This window comes from Diadema setosum, chromosome 8 (genome assembly GCF_964275005.1).
Source record: "Diadema setosum chromosome 8, eeDiaSeto1, whole genome shotgun sequence".
Lineage (NCBI taxonomy): Eukaryota > Metazoa > Echinodermata > Echinoidea > Diadematoida > Diadematidae > Diadema > Diadema setosum.
The window spans coordinates 31,609,467-31,637,292 of NC_092692.1; the positions used below are offsets into that span (position 1 = coordinate 31,609,467).

Below are 27,826 nucleotides of genomic sequence, written 5' to 3' on the forward strand. Positions count from 1 at the left end.
AGGTTATAGTGCCAACTTTAAAAGCAGTAGTGTTATCATTTCAAAAATTATTAGACTTGAAAGTGAAGAGTGTGCAAAGGATTTTCAAGAAATGAAAAGGGGCCTGTAAGACATACCTGATCATTCAACAATGTACTCTCCCCCAAAAAAGGGTTGTAGCAAAACTGCTGAAAGCACACTTCCCATTCATGATATGATCCCAAACTAAAGAATAATGTAGAAAAAGGATAGCTCTTTCAGAAAATATGAAGAACTCAGATTGACCCGGTTGCCCCATTTCACCTTTTTTGAGTCCCCCCGTAAAATGAAGGGGTGCGACTTTTTGTTGGTTTTTGTGATGCACGATCACAAATGTTAGTTTCTCAGTTCATCTGGCATCATTGGCTTTTGGGCATCATTTGAATCGACTGATATTTGAGGTGGTAGCGTGACCATGTGATTGCTGGAGTGGACCGACAATGTTGATGTGCTGGACATGGTCAAATCGTTCATCAGAAGATGAGAAAGTGCCAAGGGGTTTTTTCTTGTGGCAATGAATTTTGCTGCATTGACTCTGTAGACATGTTTGGCCCATGAAGAAACATCACGGTTGATATTGTTCTACACAAATCTGTCAATGACCATTCTTTTTCATTGCTCCTATCCCTTGGATGAGATAGCTGATGAAAGGATTGAAAGATGGCCTTGCTTTAACCCATTAAGGACAGTGTGATTTTGCTACAACACACATTTCCCATAGGCCCTTGCCTGAGTATACTCGGGACTCGTCCTCAATGGGTTAAAAGGCTAAAACTGGGTTGTATGGACGAAAAAGTCCAGTTTTTGGCAAATCACACAATATTGTGCAATCTGATGAGGCGATTGGTACTGGTGTGAGTTTGAGTGAGCTGTCAGCTGTGAGTTAGTTGTTTGATTTCCTCATCATTAGCTTGGGCGAGGGCAGGGATGTCGAAGGTCATGGTGTAGTGTTAACGTTGTTGATGAAAACTTGAGAGAGAGTGTCAGCAGCCATGTTGCGTTTGCCCGAAATGTGATGGTAGTGCATTGGGAAATGAAGTCAAGATGACAAATCTCCCATGGTGAGTACCAAGTTGTCAAGGTTTGCTGTAGAGAGCATACAAATCTTGTAGGTAAGGGGCTTGTGATCAGTACATGGACGAATCAATTCCCTTCAAGCATGTGGTGAAAATACGCCATGTACCATCAACGCAATATTACTAGACTACGCCGCTGATGCAGACATCCAACGCATCTGTGAGGAGACAGAGGTGTGCATCCATCTTTTAATGAACTAGCATGATGGTTTCTGTATATATATAGTCCTGCTTTGGCTGTGTTAAATAAACAGAGTTAGTCGTCATTGAGTGAGATGGGCTTGTCTTCCCTTTGAGCATTTCTCAAATCTGCTGGTGAGTGGTCGCATCAAATCAGCGCACTGTGGGTGAGAAATCTGGATTGAAGTTGATAAGACCCAGAAATTCTTGCTGCTTGTAGAGTACACATTTTGAAGTGCATCTATAATCAGTGAAATACTCTGCAAATTCCAGAGTGTTGGGGGAAATATATCAATTCCCAGTTCAAAAGAAAAGAAGTGACAGTCTCAGTAATGTCTAGAAATGCAATTTTTCATTTCGATTTCAATTTAAAGAATGTTGTTATGCTCTGTTTCTTTTGCAGGGGTTGGAAATAGGCGAGCTCATATCAAAGTATAGCAAGGCACAGGAGAGTGGAACAAGGCGAGAACCCCAGCCTGTCCCAAGCAACTATGAGTCTGATGCTCTGACAAAGCTATGGCCAACACCTGGTCCAAGACAAGAGGATACCTCGGCCGTAGCAAGCCAGCCAGAGCATGGGATGGAGGGTCACTACCAGCAGCCCTCCACCTCATCTCCTAACAACATGATGATCCCCGCTGCATCAACATCTACACCGGTAAGTCCAAACAAAACTGACCCCAACATTGCACATGTGGAGTTGACAAGAGCGGAGCATCAGCCCCACAGTAGCCCGACGCGGCTGGGGAATCCCCCAGCTGGTGGGGTCAGGGTTATGGCCCTGCCACCGCTAGAGGTCAAAGTGGACGACCAGCCAGAGTACAACAATAATGGCCCAGACAACAGTGGGAAGCGGTTGTCATCTGGCTCCGCAGCAGGAGGCGGTCAAGTAAATGGTTACCCTCCCTCTCCAAGGAGCAAGGAGCGTTCACTGTCTGCTGAAAGCCAGGGGCAAAAGGCGACAACAACGCCCACACGGTCGAGTGTGAAGCGGGCACCTCAGGCATCTGATAGTATTCTGAAACGGGGAATCTTGCGGGGAAAGAGAAAGTGATAAACAATATGTGTATCAAAATTTCATCTGCGTGTGACTGCTTTAATTTTGCATTCATCCTGACTACATTTTGGACTTACAAGTCTTTTCCCAAGAACATTTTAGATAATGAAAGGCTCTTAAAAGTTATAACCTGTACTTGAAGTTTTGCCAATGAAAGCAACTCAAAGTTTACAGCAGTGCATGTTACATGATTTTTTATGTTCAAGTGTTATGATGATATTTTAATCTGAAGCATGTTTGTGCAGCACCAAGGTCATCCAAACTCTAGTTTTCTTGGACTTGATTAATGAAGTATTCAAAATATTCTTACCATGCATGCAAATGCAGTGCTCCACCCCCATTAAAATAGAAGTGGTTTGGAAACATGCTTCCATTTAAGTGGGGCTCCCACACATTTGAATCTGGACTTGAAGAAATAAGAGCAATGCTTTGAAGGGACCCATACCAGCAATATTGCCAACGTAATTGAACCAGGCATCACTAGTTTAATGTGACTCACTGTTTGTTTATACAATTCAAACTACAATTCAAGTAAAATCAATGTTCAATACAGAAAAAAATTGAATAAATGTACAACATAATTTAGCCATGGGTATTATAAAATGCCCTTTGCCCAGACTTTGGAGTTACAATGTATCATATGGTGCACCATTATTAAGATTTCATGACCCTAATCATGACCCTAATCACGACCAGCCACATAACCGCTTGCATGCCAATATTGCTGCAGTAGCTGTACTGTGGTGCAACTGGGAGAATGATGATATATTCAAAATATTAGTGTATTGTATTAAAAGGTAACAGTAGTCACTATAACAGATCAACAAAACTACAAAGCTTCTTGAGGGACTGGATAATGAGTGATCGCCTTGAGTTTTCTAAAGCCCCTGTTCCACTATGCCGGTCTCGCCATGATTTGACATTTTTTTCAGATTGGGAAGGATTGAGTAAGAAATGAGCTGATCTGGAAACAGTACAATGTTATAGAAAACTCTAAGAACACTGCATTTACAATCAACACGTATATACACTGCTTGATACGCCCTTACTACGATAATTGAGAATGAGACATTACAATCTCAGACGCTGCCGTTACGCTCTAGAACGATGTGACTACGCTGCAAGTGCAATGTTGCCGATGTTATCCGATCTGTGTACACTGTATTTATGCTCTGAACGATCTACACAATGTTATCACGCTGTTCCCCCATCCAGAAAGCTGAAAAGTGCCCGATCTGCCTATAAATGCCCCGATTCTGCTGCCGATTCGGTTTTTGAGACGTCCCAATCTGGTGCAGATGGAATCATACCAAGTCTTAATTTCACACACTGAGTAGCCCAATTTCTTTGCCTAATCTTCTCAAAAGCTTGTTCTTTATGTCTTTGCTTTTGCAGTCAGGCTTCTCCCTGTTGAAGAGGATGTCATTTCCTCATGAAAATTCCACCATATCCTCTTCTTCTTCCTCTGTCAACATCACATACAGCCTCTCTTTCTTTGCCCTATCGGGTGGCTGCTTTGCTGTTTCCTTCTCGTTATCTTCATTTTCTCCATTCTCTACTATCTCATCATTCTCTACTTTCTCTTAATTTTCTTTTTCTTCATCATCTTTGAGAACTTGGGCTACTTCTTTGTTTCCCATCTCTAGAGCTGCAACGACGTTGACATCATCCTCCATTTTTGCTTCTCGACCTCTTTATTCCTTTCTTGCAGACGTTTTGACAGCAAACTGTCCAGCATATCAGCTGCGTCCTTTTTATATTGCCAGAGTGGAAGATGTGCATAATTGAGACTGGGAAAGTGTAGGAATAGCATAGCTAAAGCAGAAACAGCATAACTAAAGCGGGAATGAAGCATACTGAGAGTGTCGTAGGAACAGGCCTTGATTCTATGCGAAAGTAGAGAACGTAGTGATAGCAGCGTTAAAGTGGAAAGGTCTGCTTTGATCAGGGAAGAGAGGCGCAGCAGCGGGACCACATCGGTGCCTAGTTCCCATTCTTGTGCCGATGTTACTACACTTAGAAAGGCCTTATGCTCATCCTGCGATGTTTTCGCGGACACTATGCTCTCCCGCTTGCCTTATAATTACGAGTCAAAATAGGTCAAAATAGGTCATGCGTGCCACTTGTGCAAACCCAAAATGAAGTGTCAGCATGCATGGCTTAGAAATACTCCCAAACTCTCCCAATTAAATGCAGTTGGTGGTGACTGTTTTATTACTTGTGAATGTATGCACAGGTACGTATGTGAGTCTATGTACATTTGTAGGTACTATAGATATGCTTGGTAATGTATGTACACTACTGGCATGTGCACGTAAGTAGTACATTATGTGCCTTCAAAGCCAAAACATAGTTCTCACAAGGATTCAAAATTGATTTTCCACCATTTGGAATGTGCTTGCAATACTGAATTAATCAAAGTGTCTACCAAGAAACTTATAGATGGTTTACGCAATTTGCCAGGATCATAACTTGTTTTTGAGTATTTTGAGAGTGTATAGAATGATATCAATGAGCACACAACTTTTATTCAAAAGGTCTAGGGCCCGCCCCCGTTCAGCATTGTGGGAAGGTAGAATGTTTAATACGTGATGATCAATTGTGCCGTTGCAATCGTATTCTATGCATGCGATTCACTCTCATGCGGAAGATTGATGGATATTGCTGTGGCCCAATTTGTCAGTTATTGATAATCGATTATGAAAGATTACATAGCAATGACTATTGGCTAAGCCCTGAGACTGCACTTTTGGCGAACGTTTTTGGCTGATATTTCGTGATTCATCGTTACACAACTGAAATTGTGTTACCGTAACCACCCATTATAAATTGGGAACCGCTTTATATCAGTGCAAAAAAAAAAAAAAAAAAAAAACTTGATGTAAGAAATTTTTCATGTGTTATTTCCACCGCTTAATCAGAACCATACTGCTTTATGGAGACAATTTCTGGCAAACACTTTTCTTGTTGTTGTTGTTGTTCTGAGATTGCATTTGCCAAAATTATGAGACTGCTGTCTTTTTTTATCGCCCTTTTGTGTCTGTGTGTCGTAGCGGGTGTATAGTTTTTTGTGCAGTGGGTTTGATGTACACAATATCATGTTACTGGGCATGTACTGAAATGTAGTACTTGTTGTGTTAAATGTAGTACAAGTGTATGTAAATTTAGTACATATCTAGGTGTATTATACATATTGTACATTGTACATGTATGTACATAATGTGACCATGCACCACAAAACCAACAAAAAGTTGCCAGACATGGATTTTTAGTTCAGGGCAGATTTTGAAAGACCAGGCTCTAAGACTTTAAATGATGTATAACTCAATTCAAATGGACTTCCCAAACATTAATTCTGTATAGATACTGGAAAGAAAGCACATATTCTGAAAAAGTGTGAGCTGAGGAAGAGGCTCTGTTCAAAGTACAGGGTCTATTCAAGCACTTTAATCTTTACCTAGCCGTGCTAGCTGTGCGATCAAAGGGGCAAAACACATGATGTACGTAGCAGGGCAACAACATCTGATGAAGGGATTATCCGATTAAGCTGAAATTGAACATGTTCTATCAATACATTCTGTCCATGATTACTGTATAACAATGCCAACTTTCAAAGCAGTAGTGTTATCCTTTCTAATTAGGTTATTGAAAGTAAAAGAGTGTGTAAAGGATTTCAAGAAATGAAAAGGGGCCTCTAAGACACACATGATCATTCTACTCTCCCCCCAAAAAGGGTTGTAGAAAAACTGCTGAAAACACACTCTTTCCCATTCATGTTATGATCCCAAATTAAAGAATAATGTAGAAATAGGATAGCTCTTTCATAAAATGTGAAAAATTCAAGATTGACTCAGTTGAGTCACTTCACCTTTTCTGAGTCCTCATGTAAAATCAAAAGATGCGACTTTTTGTTGGTTTTGTGATGCATGGTCACATATTCAACAAATTGTGCATTGTGCGTGGGTGTGTGTGTGTGTGTGTGTGTGTGTGTGTGTGTAAGGCCCAACATCTCATGATCTGTTAAAAGCCTGTGATAAAATGCTACTGAACTTTAATTTTCTGAGTTTGGTATCCAAAGTTCAGACTAACAGTGTACCGCTCACTATGTAGGCCCTTTGTATGATTCATCCCCATAACCCATTTGATTTCCAGCTAAACTCAGATGGTGCATTAAGTAGCTACAAGGTACATGTAATTAAAATGTAAAAGGAAACAAATGTCATTGGAGATCATTGTCATCTGCATGGTATACAGAAGACTTGCATGTAGACCCATCTGAACAAAAGGATATAAGGCAGAGGTTATAGTGGTTTTGGATAGTTAGTTCCTACTTGTACTTGTACAGTAGCCTGTATGAAAAGTTTCCATTTGTCTGCTTTGCTTGTCCTTTGTTTCCTGTGTGGAGTGTGTAGGCATACTACTGTATGCAATATATCTTATGGCCCGAATTCACGAAGGTGGTTTAAACTTGGACCATGGTACAAATTTAGACCATGGTCTAAAATAAGCGTTAGATAGGCGTACCAATACATGCATTCAACAAGCTCTGCAAGCTCTACAAGCTCTACAAGCTCTGCATTCTACAAGCTCTGCTTTTTAGCAGTCCCCTCCATTTCCAGCAATATTGTTTATGCATTTACCACAGTGACATAACAGTTATTTTTTTGTATCTCTGTTGAAAATTTACCTGTATCTTTTTTACAATGTTATTTCTGTTCATGTTCATTGCATTGTGGTACTGATTTTCTGACATCTGTGTATACGAATGTTTCATTGTACTTCCAATTATTTTGTTTGTTGGAAATGAAATTAATCAATTTGAACTTGAATCAACATGCGCGCATCAATGCACGTTTTTTTTTTACTGGATGCCTGTTAGCGTACGCAATCTGTCAATCATATCTACGCAGAAGAAATGTACATAAACCATGGTTTGAATTTAGACCACCTTCGTGAATTCGGGCCAATGAGTCTAGATTTTCGCGAATGAAGACTGCCCGACAATTTCGCAAGTAGTTAAATTCATGATCATGGAGTCATGTACTGAAAGGAGAAATATATGGTACGCATACGTCACATTCATATAAATTGGGATCAGAGTCAGTTTTTGTGTGTCTTTAATTTTGCAAATAGCAGCTGACTCGCGAAATTCACGAAAATAAAAACCTTGCGAAATATTTGCCGTATACAGTAATATATACAAACGTTATAGTATGTATGATGTAAAATGTTTGTTTGATTATCTGTGCACCATATGTTCTTTTGTGTAAAGTGAAGATGGATCATCTGTCAGTGAATTATAGTAGTGTAGAAAAGTGCTCGGAGACCGCACACCTCTGACAAGCATGCTCATATTTTCACCCATATATGGATCCCAGGCATGCTGAAAATCGGCTAATTTCCTAGTGAAAAAGAAGCCTTGTGCTTACAATTTCCTCATCAGCTTCTTGCTGTGTGGTGCCTCAAGTAGAGCAGAGCATGCACTTTAGCGCCGGTATGCAAACCTCAAATAAGTGCAGCTTGAACTCCTATATTTACCGTACCTGCCAAAAGATAAAAGATCCTACAAAAAGGTATAACCAATCCGCAGATCACTACCAAAATTGAATCACCTATTCCTTGTGTCATCAACTTATTTACATATACTTTTGCCCACTTTCCTTTGTCTATAGATTGCACAAATTTCATAGCTCGTCTGGAATGGTTGAAGAGAAATTTCATTTCCGTTTATGTCAATGTCAATAAAAAAAGATACCAGCATGATTCCCTTTGACAAAGGTTCCAAAATCAGTGTATTGCTATGGCTTTACACGGCTCTTAAGGTTTGTTGCTGGTACACTATAATGCGATTATGATAAAGCAGGTCAATTATTAAAGGTCCAGTTAACCTTTGGGAGCAGTGATTTGAAAAATGTTCATGATATCACCTTCTATGCATATATGTAGGTCTGTTGTACCACAAAACACCCTCTCATATAACATTTTTGCAATAGAGCCTAACATAAAGGAGATGTCAGTATTTTTCTCAATAAACCGTAACTGTAGAATGATGGTTTAGTCTGGAAAAATTTGTATTACAACTGTTGTTCACATTTTGTATATTTAACAATACTTAACATCCATTTTACTGACTCAAATGTTCATAGTGGTTGTTTCTATCCCTAACTCACATTTTAGAACTATTTTAAAGCACTAGTGCTGGGTTTTTGTTTCATCAGCAATTGATAAATTATATGCCTAATAATAATAATGGTATTGTTCTCGTTATTAATTGCAACAAGACCTCCATAATCCTGTACTTATTCATAATGATAATAATAATTTATTGTATGAATTCATAGTTAGAAGTACATTTAACATTCTGTGAGTGAATTGCTTTTGTGTTCAATGCTTATTACATCTAAATTACCATGTTCATTGTATCGGTGGTAAAGCATCGATTGCATGATAGCACACACAGTATGTAGGGCTATAGATGAGTTATTTTTTATGCAAAACACAATGCATATAGATGGTGGTTAGGACTGGGCCCATGCAGGGGCCAGCATTGTATCGTTCTAGATTTGTTTCACCACATCAAGCAATTGTTATCACTGCAGAGCATCCACCTGGCAATAGATTGCCCAAATGTTGTCCTTGTGGAGTCCATACGAATTTTTGAGATGAAAGTAGTTGGGTCATATATATGTTTATGGGCACATGGTGTGTCTGTAATGAAATATAACAAACATGAAAGTGGCAGTGCAATTTGGTACCAGTAACTCGTACTCATATTACCCATATGTCCTATTAAATTCCCATCGTGGCTGGCATGGATGGTTTCTCAAAGACCTCAAGTGGCATGGTGTGCTTCCTTTCTAGGAAGTGTTTCAGTCTGTGTGTTTGTTTGTTTGTTTGTTTTTTCAGCTTAAAGGGAAGAGGTAAAATGACACGAGCTGATTCTGTCATTTAAAAGTATTCTCATGACGATGTGTTTCATTTCCCATGCTTCAAAACCAAAATGATACAGTATCTGATCATCTAGATCTCTAATTACAACTTATGGCTTTATTTAACATCTCCCATGTGTGATATTTCTAGTGGGCTCTTAACTTGAAACAGAAAAAAAAAATAATTTTGTTACTTTTGATATGGTCAGCCAAGTGTGGCTCCTATAGGAAGCCAGGTATTTTGACCATTGAAGTTTCACTTTATCAGTGTACGTATCAACATATTTTTACCCCCCCCCCCCCAAAAAAAAACAAACAAACAACAACAACAACAACAAAACAAAACAAAACAGAAACAAAATTACAAAAGCAAACAAACAAACAGGCAAAAAGCCACATCAATCGGAGAGTTCTGCAGAATTATAGGTGACATTTCCATAAATGTCATACATAATCAAAAGCTGGCAATCCCTGGTGTAAAGATGAGATGTATTGTTATTCTCTCTTTTTTTTGTGTGTGTCTGATCAGCACCCACCTGCCAAAATGTTGTATGTATAATGTATAATGAGGAAAAATTACCAAAATCTTTACTTCTTGGCTGTCATCAGATTTACTTTATCAGTTTTCATCCATGTGCCTTCATTTTAAAGCAGATTGTTTTAAACAACACATATTTATTTTTAGTTGAGGCATTCAAGATATCAATGAGGTGAATTAATGTCTTTCATGAAGAGTACATACTAATGTGTAGATTGTTCAATGCCCATACATGTCCTTGTTGTATTCAGATTGACATATTGTAGTATATGTAATCCTGCATATAAACATGTATGGTTACTTTCAAAGACGTACAGTACTAGATACTGCATGCATCTTGACAGAATGGTAGTTCCATGTGTAAAGATCATTTCCAGAATGGATGAATTTTTATTACTTACAGCTGTAAAGGCATAAATGCTTTGCTATGTGCAGTACCTGTTGTATTCCAGTCATCAGCAGTCAAGTTCAGCACTGCTTGTGAATTGTGAATTCTCGAATCATGTGACTGATGTCACTTTATATAAATTTCGTAAATACAGTCTCGTATGCAGGACTGTATCAGGTTATCTATCATAAAGTTATTTTGTCAAATGCCTAGGTAGAGTTGTTGCAGATTATATGGTAGTTTACGTATACAAACCTGTAAGTGTTATTACCAGTTTTATTGACTCCACAGTAAAGATGTTATGTCCTGTTGAAGAGTATCTGTTTTAATAGCTTGTGTTGAACATGTGCATGGACTCCCATTTCAACAGGAAACTGAAAGTGTACCACTATATAATTAATTTCATCAAGTAGAAAAAGATCAGAATCATATACCATTCGATTTTCTTCAGAAGTGACCCCTTTCATGTCTTTCGAAACCATGTCTTGTTTTATTCAGTCATTAGGTATATTGTAGCCACTTGACAAACTACATGTATGAATGTACTTCACAATGCATGCATGCAAGTATGGCCTATTCAAACTGTGATCAATACGTCAACGCATGTTGTTGACTGGTTTTCACGTACTGGTTTCATGGACACCTGTACGTATGGGTATTTGATAGATACACATTTAGGCAAACTGGGATAAATTTTCTTAATTCTAATGTACTTAAACAAGTAAAAGTCCAGATTGATTTGATTTATGAGGGAAGATACATGAAAAAGCCAACAACAACATGATGAATCAATACAGCCACCCTGACACCTGCAGAGGTTTTCACTTGTTGTTTTTCATCCTGGTTGAATGGTATGAACTCCATAAATGGTGTGAAAAATTGCCTTTGTGTATATTAATTGAAATCACCATGATATGACTAAAAGCAAAATGTAGAACATAATGTCAGACTAATGTCAGTTGTACATGTACCTTAACTGTGTTATGCTGTGTTTCCATTATGTTCTCATTGGCCACAGCAATCACATCACAGGCCACCGTTGACAAAATGGGATGGCTGTGAGGGAGACAACACATGGCAGGCTGTTATTGCCATGGGTTCCTGGTCAGATTTTAAACAATCTGGAAAAAAAAAAAGTATGGAGTTGAAACATAGTAAGCTGCAGCAAAATGGATAGATGACACATTACTGCACTGACAATATGAGGAGAAAATGAAAGCTGTGGATAACGAAGGCCAAAACTCAAACTAATTTGAGAAAAAAAGTGGCCAAAATTCCATGGAGCAAGATGTTTTAGGCAAATGGGGCTACTTTGTTGCATGGAACATGATGTAAACCTAGCATATCATATACCAGCTTTTCATCTCTGAAAACATGTCATTCATTTGATTAAATATTCAGTTGTAATGCACTTATAAACATGTGTTAATACAGAATTTTTTATTTACTTCAAATATTGTTGGTATCATACATGTCAAAATTGTATTTCTTTCATGCCCTACACATTTTCTGCTTTGTGGCTTAAATCACTTTTTTTCAAGGGCAACAATTTGGCATTGATCACTGAAAACATGATGTCGAATGCAATCTTGGTACGATGTGTGAAATACAGCAGTGGCCAAATCGCCCAGGACAACCGAAGATGTGTGTTGGTGGCCTGATCAGGCCTCCAAATTTCATTGCTGGGCTGCTAAAAGACAAAAGGTAGTGTAAAGCCTTAGTGAGAATATGTTAGATATTTTGGCTTGCAAATAACAATTAATTTTATGCCACATTTGCTTTATGACCTTTGCTTTTTGTTTCAAGCTAACTATCATCTCAGAGTTCTGAAAGTGGTGAGCCTGTCGTTTCTGTTGTGATACAGAGTTTAAGATTGCAATTTGTTTTCATTTCTGCTAATATGAGTACAGACGTTAAGATTTCCAGGCTTGAAATCTTGTGTATGCCAAGTTTGTGGTTGGCCTGTTGCCTTTTTACTTTCAAGCTAACTGCATTTCCTTTATAAGTGTCACGTTTGTACAAATTTCATACTGGGCATCTGAGGGTCTCAGACAGAGTTTTATGGTGGTGAAAATGGTTTGCAGCTTGATTTTATTTCCTGCTCACAGGCCTTACTTTGTTAAACCTGCTGGTAGTTTCTGACGCGGCAAGACCAAACAATCACCACTTCCCATCTGTACTTTGACTATCTTAAATGGTTCTTTATACATATTCATTTTAAGGTGGGTCCCTTTTCAATTTCCAATTACTCCTATATCATGTAGCACATTTTTGTTTAGTTTGGAATACAACATTTGGTTGATGTTAGTCATGTTTGTATAGCATTATTTGACAGTAATCGATTTTAAATGGAAATATACATTGTATGAACTTCTAGTGCACATTTATGCTTAGCATTCTGAATATGATACATTTGGCCTTAAACAGTTTATGTACGCAATTTTGCTTACTCTAGATTTTATGCAAAAAAAAAATGTATTTGCAAAGAAGCAAATTTATATTCCTATCAAAATATATATTTGAGATGATAATTTATTGCAACTGTAAATCAAATAAAATACATACGAAAAAATCAGTATCAACAAACCCTTTTTGGCTTGGTGCAGCTTTATTTTGTTTCTATTCTGTTGTTTGAGCATGTGGTTATTTCTTTAACACTAACTCATTTCAATACCTTCAGTATCACATTTCCAAAACGTGATTTTTTTTTTTTTACGTGTGTGTGTGTGTGTGTGTGTGTGTGTGTGTGTAAAGACTTCACAGCTTGTGTACTACGTGGGGCTATTATTATTCAAATCAAATTTACATTGTATACACTTTTGCATGCTGTATAAGGCCAAGTAAAAAAAAGAAAGTAGTTCTCGTCCAGGTTTTTTGAGCAAGGCGATGAGGGAGGTCCTTACTATTTGATATCTTACTATTTTTTCGAGGATTGTCAAAATGAAAGTAATATGTGTTTCTCGTCCGGTAATTCTGAGAAAGGTAACGAGAGAGGGCTTTACTATTTTCTATATCCAATTTATGAAATGAAATATCACTCTGGTAGCTGTGTTATGAGAGACCAGGTCCCAAGTGTATGTCTTGCCTGCACTCTGTGCATTTTCAAACAAATATATATATATGTACCATACTTGAAAAGAAACTTCATGCATGCAGAAATACATTTGCTTTTTCTTTCCACTACAGATGTCAAGAGAAAATGACCATCTTAAAACTGGTATTAGTGTTGTAATGGCATTTCTGATACCAGTGTACTTGCAATTCTGATGTATTGTGCTATTAATTGAAACAGGTATAAAACATGTCTTTCAACAAATGTACGACTGAAATAAATTCCATGATATTCAAAACACTGCTTTATTTATCATTGGTGTTTGTGACTTTTTGTGTCCACACAGCTGGTATGTATCTGCATTCCTTCACAGTACAATTGTAGCACATTCAACTGGAAACTGGCTTGTACAATTGCAGATGGATGTCAAAATGATACCGATATGGCATTATGGCATTAAACATTTAAAGATGTTTCTTCATGTTCTAAAAAGACATTTGATAATCACTCATCATTTGGATGATGAATGATTGTATAGGCCTACCACACTACAGATGATACGACTCACGGCCGTGTCCGTGAATTTACATCGTAAAGAAAAGTGTCCCGCAGAAATACGAGACAAACCAGAATCCATGGAAAAGTTATATATTTTGTAAATACACCCATTTAATAATTTTACATTTGCTGGAAAAGCGCATTCATTTTATCTTCAAAATCTAACAATACATCGCCGTCAGATGCAACGTTACAGAGCAGAGTGAACGGGCCTCTACACAGCTACAGACACGCACACTTTGCCAATAAACGGTGCGGCACGGCCACTGCATTACCGTACCTTCCGACACTGCACGCACATGCACATAGTCACAATGACAGGAAAATGTATACAAACTCCATACAATCCTCACAAGCATGGGCGTAAATCCCGGGGGGGATGGGGGGAATATATCCCCCCCTGAAATGGAGGAGGGGGGGATGGCCTGTACAATCATCCCCCCCTGAATTTTGAAAAAAAAAATGGAGGAAGCAGAAATGTGATTGTATCAATTTTGGCATATTGCGTGACGTTTGTACGCCGGCCTCCAGACAGGTAACAGAGCTGAACAGTATTCTGTCTTGTAGGAAAATGAATACATAATTTTCTCAAGCGCTCGCTCGCTTCGCTCGCTCGCGAAGAAAGTAACATCGACATAACCGTCGGCCTTATGCCAAAAGGGCCTTAACACCATAGACTTTGTACACTATTAGTGCCCTTTTGGCATGAGGCCGACGATACTGTACAATGTAAGGTATGGCTCAGACGTTGACAACGTCACATAACGACCATCTGCAAAATATGTACGAAAACAAACAAACAAACAATAAAAAAAAAACTATATCGCCATAATTGAACCCCCTCCATTTCCTGAATCATTCCTGAGAAACGACAGTGACTGGTGACTCAGTCAGGATATATCTATGGACATACCCAGGGAAGATCAGGGGCGTCGAATCTATCTCGGGGGGGGGGGGGGGGGGCAAAGGGGCATCTGCCCGCCCCTACGGAAGTGTTTAGGCAGACAAATCATTTATCCCCCAAGCAATTCCCGAGATGAGGACAAATCTCGAACCTTCTTAATGGAAAATTGTCCAAATATCGCCAGAACTATGCACCAGATAGTTGTATTGCAATCTTAAACATGCAAAAGCTCCGCTATACAGGATCCCTTTCGATAGACTTTGTACACTTTTGAGATTGACGTATATTTCCCTAATTTATCAAAGAGTGTGCAGCAGATCTTTCACTTAACAAAAGCACCCTCCTATGCAGAGGCGTCGATGGGGGGGGGGGGAATGGTTCCCCCATAAATGTGGGACAAACAAAAGCGAAAAATATAGCCACAAACGGCAGTTTTTGGAGTGTAAAATGTCAACATTTTAAAGCTCACTCGCATTTAATCATTATGCCATTCTCCTGATGTTGCTGCCAGTAACTGCCAGCAGTTTTCACCTGGTGCGCCCCCCCCCCCTTAACTTCCAAAGCGAAATGATAGCTACAAACGACAGTTTTTGGACTGTAAAATGTCAAAATTTTGAAGCTCGCTCGCTTTGCTCGCTCGCATTTAATCATTATACCATTCTCCTGATGTTGCAGCCAGTAATTGCCAGCAGTTTTCGCCAGATGCGCCCCCCTTAATTTCCCAAGCGAAAAATATAGCTACAAACGGCAGTTTTTGGACTGTAAAATGTCAAAATTTTGAAGCTCGCTCGCTTCGCTCGCTCGCATTTAATCATGCCATTCTCCTGATGTTGCTGCTAGTAATTGCCAGTAGTTTTCGCCCGGTGCGCCTCCTTAATTTCCAAAGCGAAAAAATACAGCCACAAACGACAGTTTTGGGGACTGTAAAATGTCAAAATTTTCAAGCTCACTCGCATTTAATCATTATGCCATTCTCCTGATGTTGCTGCCAGTAACTGCCAGCAGTTTTCACCTGGTGCGCCCCCCTTGATATCCAAAGCGAAATAATACAGCCACAAAGGACCGTTTTTGGGACTGTAAAATATCAAAATTTTCAAGCTCACTCGCTTCGCTCGCTCGCATTTAATCGTTATGCCATTCTCCTGATGTTGCTGCCAATAATTGCCGGCAGTTGGCCCGGCGTGCCCCCCCCCCCCTTAATTTCCAAAGCGAAAAAATACAGCCACAAACGGCACTTTGGGGACTGTAAAATGTCAAAATTTTCAAACTCGCTCGCTTCGCTTGCTCGCATTCAATCGTTATGCCATTCTCCTGATGTTGCATACTGCCAGTAATTGCCAGCACTTGTGCCCGGTGCGCCCCCCCCCTTAATTTCCAAAGCGAAGAATATAGCTACAAACGACAGTTTTGGGACTGTAAAAAGTCAACATTTTCAAGCTCACTCGCTTCACTCGCTCGCATTTAATCGTTATGCCATTCCCCTGATGTTGCTGCCAGTAACTGCCAGCAGTTGCGCCCGGTGCGCCCCCCTTAATTTCCAAAGCGAAAAAATGCAGCCAAAAACGGCAGTTTTTGGACTGTAAAATGTCAAGATTTTCAAGCTCGCTTGCTTCACTCGCTTGCATTCAATTGTTATGCCATTCTCCTGATGTTGCTGCCAATAATTGCCGGCAGTTGGCCCGGCGTGCCCCCCCCCCCCCTTAATTTCCAAAGCGAAAAAATACAGCCACAAACGGCACTTTGGGGACTGTAAAATGTCAAAATTTTCAAACTCGCTCGCTTCGCTTGCTCGCATTCAATCGTTATGCCATTCTCCTGATGTTGCATACTGCCAGTAATTGCCAGCACTTGTGCCCGGTGCGCCCCCCCCCCCCCTTTTAATTTCCAAAGCGAAAAATATAGCTACAAACGACAGTTTTGGGACTGTAAAAAGTCAAAATTTTCAAGCTCACTCGCTTCGCTCGCTCGCATTTAATCGTTATTGCCATTCCCCTGATGTTGCTGCCAGTAATTGCCGGCAGTTGGCCCGGTGTGCCCCCCCCCCCCCTTTAATTTTCAAAGCGAAAAAATACAGCCACAAACGGCACTTTGGGGACTGTAAAAATGTCAAAATTTTCAAACTCGCTCGCTTCGCTTGCTCGCATTCAATCGTTATGCCATTCTCCTGATGTTGCATGCTGCCAGTAATTGCCAGCAGTTGTGCCCGGTGCGCCCCCCCCCTTAATTTCCAAAGCGAAGAATATAGCTACAAACGACAGTTTTGGGACTGTAAAAAGTCAACATTTTCAAGCTCACTCGCTTCACTCGCTCGCATTTAATCGTTATGCCATTCCCCTGATGTTGCTGCCAGTAACTGCCAGCAGTTGCGCCCGGTGCGCCCCCCTTAATTTCCAAAGCGAAAAAATGCAGCCAAAAACGGCAGTTTTTGGACTGTAAAATGTCAAGATTTTCAAGCTCGCTTGCTTCACTCGCTTGCATTCAATTGTTATGCCATTCTCCTGATGTTGCTGCCAATAATTGCCGGCAGTTGGCCCGGCGTGCCCCCCCCCCCTTAATTTCCAAAGCGAAAAAATACAGCCACAAACGGCACTTTGGGGACTGTAAAATGTCAAAATTTTCAAACTCGCTCGCTTCGCTTGCTCGCATTCAATCGTTATGCCATTCTCCTGATGTTGCATACTGCCAGTAATTGCCAGCACTTGTGCCCGGTGCGCCCCCCCCCCCCTTTTAATTTCCAAAGCGAAAAATATAGCTACAAACGACAGTTTTGGGACTGTAAAAAGTCAAAATTTTCAAGCTCACTCGCTTCGCTCGCTCGCATTTAATCGTTATTGCCATTCCCCTGATGTTGCTGCCAGTAATTGCCGGCAGTTGGCCCGGTGTGCCCCCCCCCCCTTTAATTTTCAAAGCGAAAAAATACAGCCACAAACGGCACTTTGGGGACTGTAAAAATGTCAAAATTTTCAAACTCGCTCGCTTCGCTTGCTCGCATTCAATCGTTATGCCATTCTCCTGATGTTGCATACTGCCAGTAATTGCCAGCACTTGTGCCCGGTGCGCCCCCCCCTTAATTTCCAAAGCGAAGAATATAGCTACAAACGACAGTTTTGGGACTGTAAAAAGTCAACATTTTCAAGCTCACTCGCTTCACTCGCTCGCATTTAATCGTTATGCCATTCCCCTGATGTTGCTGCCAGTAACTGCCAGCAGTTGCGCCCGGTGCGCCCCCCTTAATTTCCAAAGCGAAAAAATGCAGCCAAAAACGGCAGTTTTTGGACTGTAAAATGTCAAGATTTTCAAGCTCGCTTGCTTCACTCGCTTGCATTCAATTGTTATGCCATTCTCCTGATGTTGCTGCCAGTAATTGCCAGCAGTTGCGCCCGGTGCGCCCCCCCCCCTTAATTTCCAAAGCAAAAAAATACAGCCACAAACGGCAGTTTTTGGACTGTAAAACCTGGTAAAATGCCGAAATTTTCAAGCTCGCTCGCATTTAATCGCTACACCATTCTCCTGATGTTGCTGCCAGTGATTGACAGCAGTTGCGCCCGGTGCGGCGCCCGGTGCGGCACCCCTTAATTCCCAAAGCGAAGAAGTATATCTACAAACGGCAGTTTTTAGACTGTAAAAGTATTATGTCAAAATTTTCAAGCTCGCTCGCTCCGCTCGCTCGCATTTAATCGCTATGCCATTCTCCTGATGTTGCTGCCAGTGATTGACAGCAGTTGCGCCGGTGTGCCCCCCCCCCCTTAGTTTCCAAAGCGAAGAATATAGCTACAAACGGCAGTTTTTGGACAGTAAAATGTCAAAATTTTCAATGTAAAAAGATTTCACCGTGGGAGGGGGAAACCCCCCTACCATACCCTCCCCCCTTGCTTGCTTCGCTCCCTCACGATCTCATAACCGCTCCCCCTAAGATCAAATCCTGTCTACGCCGGTGATAGACCCCACTATTTTGTAAGCCTTCGCAGTGATGTCGCACAGGCGGAGCAAGAGCTGAAATACCACGATTTAGTCATTCAATAATATATTGTGAATATTTCATTTTCTATTGGGTTTTTTTGAGAAAAAAAACACACAAATTTCACCAAACGTACTGTGCACCAGATCGCTGAATTTCAGGTCTTAAAAATGCAAAATCTTCCTCGTGTGGGAGAGGGATACAACCCCCCCCCCCCCCCCCCGATACACACCCTTCCCCCGTTCGGTCGCTCCGCTCCCTCTCACAGATATTTCAAAAACAAACTGATTTTCCGCCGCAAGTCATCTGACAAGCAAAAAAAAAAAAAAAAAAAGCAACAAGAAGAACAAAAAGTCTTCATATTTTTGCTGCCAATCTCCTCCCACTTTATATTTCTGCAAAAGAGTGGGACTTCCGATCCCTGTAAAGTGTGTGTGTGGGGGGGGGGGGGAGGGGGCACAAAGCTCCCCCCCCCCCCCCCCCCCCCCCCCCAAGGCTGCGCCGGTCCGGTTATGGGCTTGTGATCGTGGCGATGGTGACCATCCCCCCCACTCCTCAGTACGGATTTACGCCGTTGCTCACAAGCATTTGTACAGTACAATTCATCCGCTTAAAATATGAGAAACGGGGAAAAATACGAACAATGCGCGAAATACGCGTGGAATATCAGCGATCGTTCGCAAAAATGTTGCCGCTATCGCGTTCACGACGTACCGAGTGCGCTGTACATCACAGCCCAGGCCCGCCCGCGGCCCGCCCATCCAACTACAGTTCGACTGCTTTGTGGAGCAGTGTGAAATGCATGCGTTATTACATACGCACTACAGAAGCTACAGCTGTACTACAGCTAAGTAGAGGACGCAAGGCGTAATTAGAAATGAGACATCACCATTGGTAGGTGAATATTATTGTCAATTTCCTTTTTTTCGGCGGCCGAAAAAATAGTAAATATCAAAAAAATCGATTCGGCAACTGAAAATCGATGCGGGCGGGGAGCGGGCTGGGACGAGAATTAGTGAATTTTTTGGTATTTTCAGCGCCATTTTGAAAATAGTAAATAGTAAAAAAATCGATGCGGCGGCCAAAATCGATGCGCGCGAGGATGAGAAACTGGTTTCTTTTTTTACTTGGCCTAAAAGAAAAACATTTTCATTTTCATGCAATCTACTAGTTCACCTACACTCATCAAAGCCATTTGTCTTTAAAATGTGTGATGTTTTACTTAACCCTCCTTCTCAAGATTGTTTGAAAATCAATTCGGTATTGGAGTTGCATTTGCTTGTACTGTACCTTTGCTGAAAAGTATGTTTAGCACAAATTAGCTAGATTCACATGCATATGTGGCCATGCACCACAAAACCAACCAAAAAGGCGCACCCCTTGATTTTGAACGAGGGTAAAAAAAAAAAGGTGAAATGGGTCAACTAGGTCAATCTTGAGTTGTTCATATTTTCTGAAAAAAGCTATTCTACTTCTATATCACATGTATTGGTAAGTTTGGGATCATAAAATGAATGGGAAAGTGTGTTTTCAGCAGTTTTTCTTTAACCTTTTTTTTAAGTAGTGAGATCATGTACTGGTATGTCTTAGAGGTCCCTTTTCATTTCTCTAAAATCCTTTGCAAACTCTTCACTTTCAACTCTAATAATGACTTTCGAAAGGATAATGCTGCTGCTTTGAAAGTTGTCAGTTGGAGCAACTTTTGATAGTTGTTGTTTCTCAATGTAGGACCTAAACCAAATATCTTACTCATATTTAATGCTAGGATTGTGTGAATGAGACAAATATTGTGGAGGGAAGATCATACAAAAGTTGAAAGTGTATATAGGTACTTGAACAGGTTAGTGGTGTTAGAAATTATATCACATACATATACTTGCACTCAAAGGGGTTGCAGAAATTCACTAAGGAAACCTGTAATCCTGACTGCAAAACAAACAAGCCAAAAACAACAACAACAACAACAACAACAACAACAGCAGCAAGACAACATACCCCAGCATGGAAACAATTACGTTATACAGGCATCTCCACGTAACATGTCTCAATTGTCTGGTTCTCAGGTTACAAAGGGATTCCTTCTCTTTTTTTCCACACAGAATACAGCCGGTGATTCGTAAGATACAAAGAGCACTCATACACAGCACATGGACATGGTAACTTTGTAAGCACAATAGCACCTCATACATGTACACACACAAGTGCAATTATTAATGTCAAGTGTTAACAGTTGTCTGTATATGCTGTTCAATCTCAGTTAGTTTGTCCTTATCTTGCCATTACCCTTTGCCTTCTTCTACACCGAGTCTTATGCTTCTGATCCAGTAGCAAGTAATGCCAAATGGTAATTTAATTTCTGGGTTGATAAGAAATGAATGAAATGCTATTGCTGATATGGTAGGGATGATAGTGTACAGTTAAAGTGAAAAACAAAAACCCACCAAATTTAAGTTAGAATGTCATTTTATGGTCTTAAAGTCTACATCAGTTGTACATGATGGAACCAAACTGCAATTATTTTGTGTAATGGATAGAAATGAATGGCAAAACATGTCCTTTGTCCTGAAAGGTTAAGGGTCAATCATTGTAGATGTACAGGGCATATATGGTAATTGCATGACAAGTAGCAGCTGATGCAGCCAGTTCTTTGGAAAAAGGCCAACTGCTTTTGGTGTCTCTGAAATACAGCGTAGGGTACCCAACAAACCATTAAAACATGAGCAAAACACGTGAGCAAAAGTGAAAGTAGATATGAAGCAAAATATGACTTGATGCAATATTATATATTATTAATAATACCTTTATATTCATTGTGTAATTGACAGGATTGGTATAACATGCAGTGTATATAAATGTTATTTTTTTTTTTCATCAAGGCTGAGATGTAAGCAACCAATTAAAGCTCCTGACAATTTACAAACTCTTGGTATACATCTGTAAAATACTTCACATAGCAAATAATGCGTAAAGATATTACTCGGTAATATGTCCTAAACTTAGCAACAATCATTTTTTAGTACTTCTACAAGTAATTGAATATTGAATTTGCATAATTTATTGAATCACCCCACATAACCACATACAATGTAGTGTTGTAAACTTTGGATAGTAATTTTGTGTAGGCAGCCTTAATACCAGTATATTCTTTATGTGACAAATGTAGTGGAAATCTGACACTGTAAAAAAAATAATTTATGCAAAAATAATCTTCTCAGCTTAGACCAGTCCGTCGTATCCTTTGTCTGTATCCTAAGTCTTAAAGCTTGATAGGTACGTGTATGCTGTTCAAGGCAAAACAAAATTGCATTGTAGGCCTTTCAATGCAGGTTACTTCCCCTTCAAGGAAAACAGATGCATGGATTCATTTTTTGATCCCTTTCCTACAAGCAGTCTGTTTGACATCAAGGAATCGAACATCATGCAATGTGGGATCATCCAGGAGAAACAATGTTTAGCTATGTGTATGGACACAGGAGCCCAGGATGGAAAACTACAGATGAGTGCATGTTTTATAGATCTTGGTCTGATTCTGAGGAAATATATGTATAAGGCATTCTTTTGAGGATGTGGAGTTCTTTCTGATAAACAAATCGCAGAAAAACATGTGGAAAGAAAATCAAATCTCATGGAGGATACTGGATTGACAATGCGACAAGTCTTGGCAAGATGTCCATCCCAGTAATTCCCACCAATGTGGTAAGTGAAATTTTATCTTAAATTTACCCTTTGAAACATGGGATACTTAAGTGTGACTGGGAAGAGTGCATGCAGTGTATCTTGAGGAGAGTGAATTTTGTTCAGAAATCTATTAACTGTTTCTGTTAAAGTTTTTTTTTTTTGTGAGAGTTTGATTTTAGCAAATTTTGTGAATCACTGTTATGTTGGGCCGCAAATTTGACAGCACATGAAAATATTGCGATTGGACAGGCATATTTAAAGTGCACTTACGATAGCCTTGATGTCAATTGCAGACACGTCTGTGGTGTAAAGGTGTCTTTGATCTCGAAAATATATCTGTACATGAAAATAACAGCTTTTACATAAAGATAATATTGTTCCATTTTAGAAGGAAGGAATCCACATTTCTGTCTGTGATGGGATCGATTATTAAAAAAAAAAAAGAATATATATATATATGTGGTGACAGAAGATGTCATATGGTGTCATGAGATGTGTAATGACATCTGTTGTCACTTCATGTTCGAGCCATACTTGTGCATTGTTTACACATTATGGTACTCGTTGCCTCTGTGTATTTGCAGTGGTCATTTTTTTGTTTTTTATTAATTTATCTATTCATTCATTTGTGGTCCCATGGCTTATTTCAAATGGTTCATGTACATGAGCACCACCTGCATGCGTATTTGCGCTGGAATGCCTAGATGCATATAATCATGTCCTGCATTGTAGTTCAAGGAAAGGTAGTCTAAAGTGGCCCAAAAATTTAATGGTGCCAAAGTTTTTCATGATTTCATGTATTCACCAGCATCCTACATATTTCCACAAATGTTTCCCACATTGGCACGAAATGGTATATTGTACAAGGCACGCATGTGCCGAGTGTAAACCATGCGGAAACATATTACGTGTGTGTAAGTGCCAGTGATGGCTGTACTCCCGAATTCTCCTGACTGGGTGTAAGCGGGGGTGACTGTTTCATGCAAACAGCCTTATATACTCACATGGGTTAATGTGTGCTCACATGTTCATATGTGTGGTACTGTACATGTAGATGTAGGACTTTCTCCAACTTTCCTACAAATACATTTATAAGATTCCCTGCACTGTGAAGTACGGTTTACGGCGAGACAGTCGCACTATGAGTTCCCGTTGCTACGTCAAAGTGTCACCTGACAAGGCACATGACCGGTCCTTGCTTTTTCTGGGGGCGTTCCCTACTACCCAAGAAATGAGTGATTTAGGTGATTTCAACAGGTTTTTTTGAAGTTCGCAGATCTTGTTGAACAAATGTGATTTCTCTTAATATTGACACAGTATATTTTTTCATAATTATGATCATGCATTATAAAGTTAAAAGGATCACCCTTTAAAGACAGCCAATCCCTTTTGCACGCAAATTTTTGAAAAATTGGCTAGAACACTTAGGTATTGAAGAAAACACTGTTTGAAAACCTGTAAATTTTGAACTCAACAGAGTCTTTATTTGTTTAGTTAAATTGACCACTTAAATTTGAATTTTTTTTTTCATACTACGAAAAAATTACAAATCTAAACTACTAGTCTAGTGTTACAGACCTGTGTGATGCACTTAGTTGCACATGTAGTTCATGTAAGTGGTGTGTTGTTATTTGCTATCGATAACAAAGTAAGAGAAGCTATAGTGAACTCTTCTTTTCTGACAACTTTAACATACATATCTTTTGTTCAAAGTATAAGTATCATATTACAACCACAGGAGGATTAAGGTATGCAGCTGTGCCTAGTACACATAATACGTTTCGGTGAGCGTTTGGTCCATTATTTGAATTTTAACAGCTAACAACCTTCAAATATCACAGAAATGTTATAGCTTTACATTAGTCTTGTCATTCTGGTGGAATATATCATGTTCTGTGCTATTGGGAAGGAATGCAAAAGGGAAGGCCCTTCTTTAAGACTACCGTAGTTGTGGGATTATGATAGGTTAGATATTAACAGTGTCATGACATACGTACAAGGTATGTTCTGGTAAACACCCATACGGCAATATAATTCAACACAAAATTAATTTTGTCAACTGGATCTCAGTTGATTCCAGTTGATACCAGTTGATAACTGGAATCAACTGGTTGATATCTGGTATCAACTGGTACCAGTTGATTCCAGTTGGATGAATACCACTTGAATGGATACCAGTTTATTCTAGACACACATTTCAAGTTCCATATTGAAACCAGTTGCCTTAACTGGAATCAACTGGTTTTTTTGACCTGGGATGTGTGGTACTGTATGTTGGACCCTATCTGTGTATGTGCATAAACACATGTAAATTGTACATCACAGAGTTACCAAGTCTCACGCATTCTGCGTGAGACTCAAGCATTTAGGGTCTGTCTCACGAACTCACGTATGGCACCCATTTTTCTCACGCATCGGGCAAATTCTGCAACTTGGGCCTATAATAATGAGCATAGCTCCAAAGATTAAAATGATAGTTGCAATTGAAGGTATATTTTCCTTTTGTCTTTCAAAAAAGTAGAAAATAGTCACTTAAGTATGCACCTGGTCGCATCATTAAGAGCTAAAAATTGAAAAGGCTCCCTACCGTGGGAGGCCACAGGGGGGAAAACCCCTCCCTCACCCTCGCTCGTGCGCACATTCGCTCGCCGAGATGCCGAGTCATGAAAATCTCACTCATAAAAATTTTTTGAACTTGGCATCCCTGACATCATGTACACGTGTACATACACTGATGATATAATTAACACATGTCCATTATTACCTGTCCACACACAATTGTATGTAGGTATCAGTGCATGCATTGTACATGTGTAATGCATACATGATAGAATGTGGTAAATTGTTACGTATACAAGGGTGTTTGTGTGTGTGTGTGTGTGTGTGTGTTCTATGTGAGTGTTGAGTAATAATCACCATGAAATTCTGATAGCTACACTCAACATCTGTCAGTTTTCTGTGTTTAGTATAGATCTTTACAAACTACACACTTAAGCTCACTCAATATGGCTCACTATCATAATCTCTATTCATCCCATTTAAAGCCTGATTGATTTCCAGCTAAACTCAGATGGTTATATGTAAGTAATGAAAAAGGAAAACCTGATGTCAGTGGACTTCAACGTCATTGTCCTCTCTTTTATAGTAGGTTTATATTACTAAATGTGTTTAGGTGTCTGATTGGAATTGCTAATAAATTAAGCTGTGTTTACATTTGTCTGATTAATATCGCTAACTGTGTTTATACATACACTTGTACAGTTGTAGGTCTGTTTGATATCGCTCATCTGTCCGTGGGTAAACATACAGAGAGGCTGGGATTAGATGATGTTAAACCTTCAAGCTACATGGTTATACCCCCATGTCACAGATATTTTTTTTTTTCATGAGTCACTCATCAGAAGCAAAGGTTGTTGTTTCCGGTCACCCACCGAAGTGTATCAGATTGCAGTCTGATGAATCCAGCTTGGTTGGTCGACTATCGGGTGAGTGCCATACGGGCTTGTGGTGGGTGATCTTCGGCGAATCAACTTACCTCATCAGATCACTGCCCAACATGTCTGACGTTGACCTGATAGTCGACCAACACAGGTTGGATTCATCGGACTGCAATCTGATACACTTTCCTTCGTGACTGTATGGAAGCAACAAACTGTGCTTCCGATAAGTGACCGATGAGAGAAAGTCTTTGTGGAATGGGAGTATATTCAAACATATATGAGTAGTTGTGGATACTTAGTTCCTATATACAGAACAAACATTTTGAATTTGCCTGTTTGCTTTTACAAGCTTCTTGTTCCCCTGTTTCTCTGTAGAAAGTATACTACATGTATGTGTACACATACAGTATTCAGTGAATAGTACTAACTATGTATAAGGTAAGTATGTTATTCTCAGACAGTCTGTGAATCTTGCGTCCATATCTACTGAGTGGAGAATGGAGCTGTATATAAAATAAATTGTATATCAGCTCTTTATCACTGTTTTCATTATTCAATATTTTAGATGATAAAATGTAATGTACCAAATTATGCATCTTTCCCTACTTGAGTTTTTTTCAGTGGCACAAAATTGTGTTTACATATAAAGCTCATCATGAACAATTGCAAAGACGTTTCATTTTTTTTTTTTCCTGTGATGCAATAACAGGTATTATGTCAATATTATGCCTAATCTGTTTGCTATAAAGGGTGGAAGCAGAATATGTAACAAAATGCAAACAAACCAGAAGTCAAAAAAAACAAAAGGAGAAAAAAAGCCAGAACACCAACTGTGCAGAAGAAAAGCCACATGCATTGGCTGTATGTCAGTTTGTGTGTGTACCTGTACAATGGCTCTGCTGTGCTTTGTTCTTTATGTGCCAGGATGAATGTGGTTAGGAATAACGGGCCAAGTGTGGTGGTAAATACCTTAACGCCTTCTATTCATTTCAATAGAGCCCCAGTGATGATAATACACTGTACAGTGTGACAACAATGCATGCATCCGAGCAGGTGGCCGCTCCAGTGCTCTCATATTCTTCTTTCTTTCTTACTTTCTTTTTTGTCAGTGTCTATTCTTGGTAATGGCATTAAATCCATGTGATTCATTGCATTGCGGTGGGAGAGAAATGGGGTGCAATTTGTTAGATACACATACCGGTACATAAAGATCATCAGAGTACTCTATTGACCCTCGCTATTGACATGGCATGCTTGAACAATATATGAGCTTTCTGATTTTTATTGGCAAATGAGGAGTTACGAGACAGATTATATGCATGTGCTGGACCAGGTTAGAGTGTTCTAAGTGCAGAATCTGCTGTCATCTAAAATAGGATTCTTCAGCAGTATTTACATAGATCTATATCCATGTATCTGTTGTGTGGGTTACAGCTCGTTATTCCGAAGGTTCGTTATTTCGAAGGCTCTTTATTCCTGAGATTCGTTATTCCGAAGGTTCATTGTTCCGAATTTCATTTTCGGATTAACCAATCTTCGGAATAACAGACCTTTGGAATAACGCCACAAATTTTCGGATTAACGAACCCTTTTTCATTTTCGGATTAACGAACCTGTAGGTATAGGGAATTTGCGTGTTTCGGATTAACGACCCTTCCGAAAAATGAACCTTCGGAATAGCGAACCTTCGGAATAATGAACTGCACCCGTTGTGGGTGTTTTTTTTTTTTTTCCCGAGGTAATCTCATTACCTGAACTATTGTAGTCAATATACTCTGCAAAAGAGTCCAGATAGAGTCCAGGTTTGGAAGTAACCCTGTGCTATAAATGAGATTAAGATATGAATTGGAATGCACTGTCTCAATAAAATGAGAAGAAAAAACATCAATTAATGAAGGTGAAATGCATATGATTTGAAAGCAGGAACTGTGAGCAACAAATTTCTTGTTCAAGGCACATTTCTATTTGGGGAATTAAAGTGAAACAAGACACTTTTTTTTTCTGAGATTCTGAGTAGGTGCATTGTATGGATTTATTTCAGCAGCCTGTG

The 27,826-nt window shown here is 39.6% G+C and overlaps 2 protein-coding genes across 2 annotated transcripts in view; both read left to right on the forward strand.

Annotated features, from left to right (window-relative positions):
* The window catches only part of LOC140231549 (uncharacterized), a 31,115-nt gene extending 19,109 nt beyond the window's left edge, over positions 1 to 12,006 (forward strand). The window contains exons 3-4 of the mRNA XM_072311686.1: positions 1,678 to 1,932; positions 11,728 to 12,006. Coding sequence (XP_072167787.1) covers positions 1,678 to 1,932; positions 11,728 to 11,847 — 375 coding nt within the window. The 3' untranslated portion in view covers positions 11,848 to 12,006. The remainder of the gene's footprint in view (positions 1 to 1,677; positions 1,933 to 11,727) is intronic.
* A 13,886-nt stretch (positions 12,007 to 25,892) lies between these two features.
* The window catches only part of LOC140232203 (unconventional myosin-XV-like), a 122,447-nt gene continuing 120,513 nt past the window's right edge, over positions 25,893 to 27,826 (forward strand). Inside the window, exon 1 of the mRNA XM_072312341.1 lies at positions 25,893 to 25,927. Within this exon, the coding sequence (XP_072168442.1) occupies positions 25,893 to 25,927 (35 nt within the window). The remainder of the gene's footprint in view (positions 25,928 to 27,826) is intronic.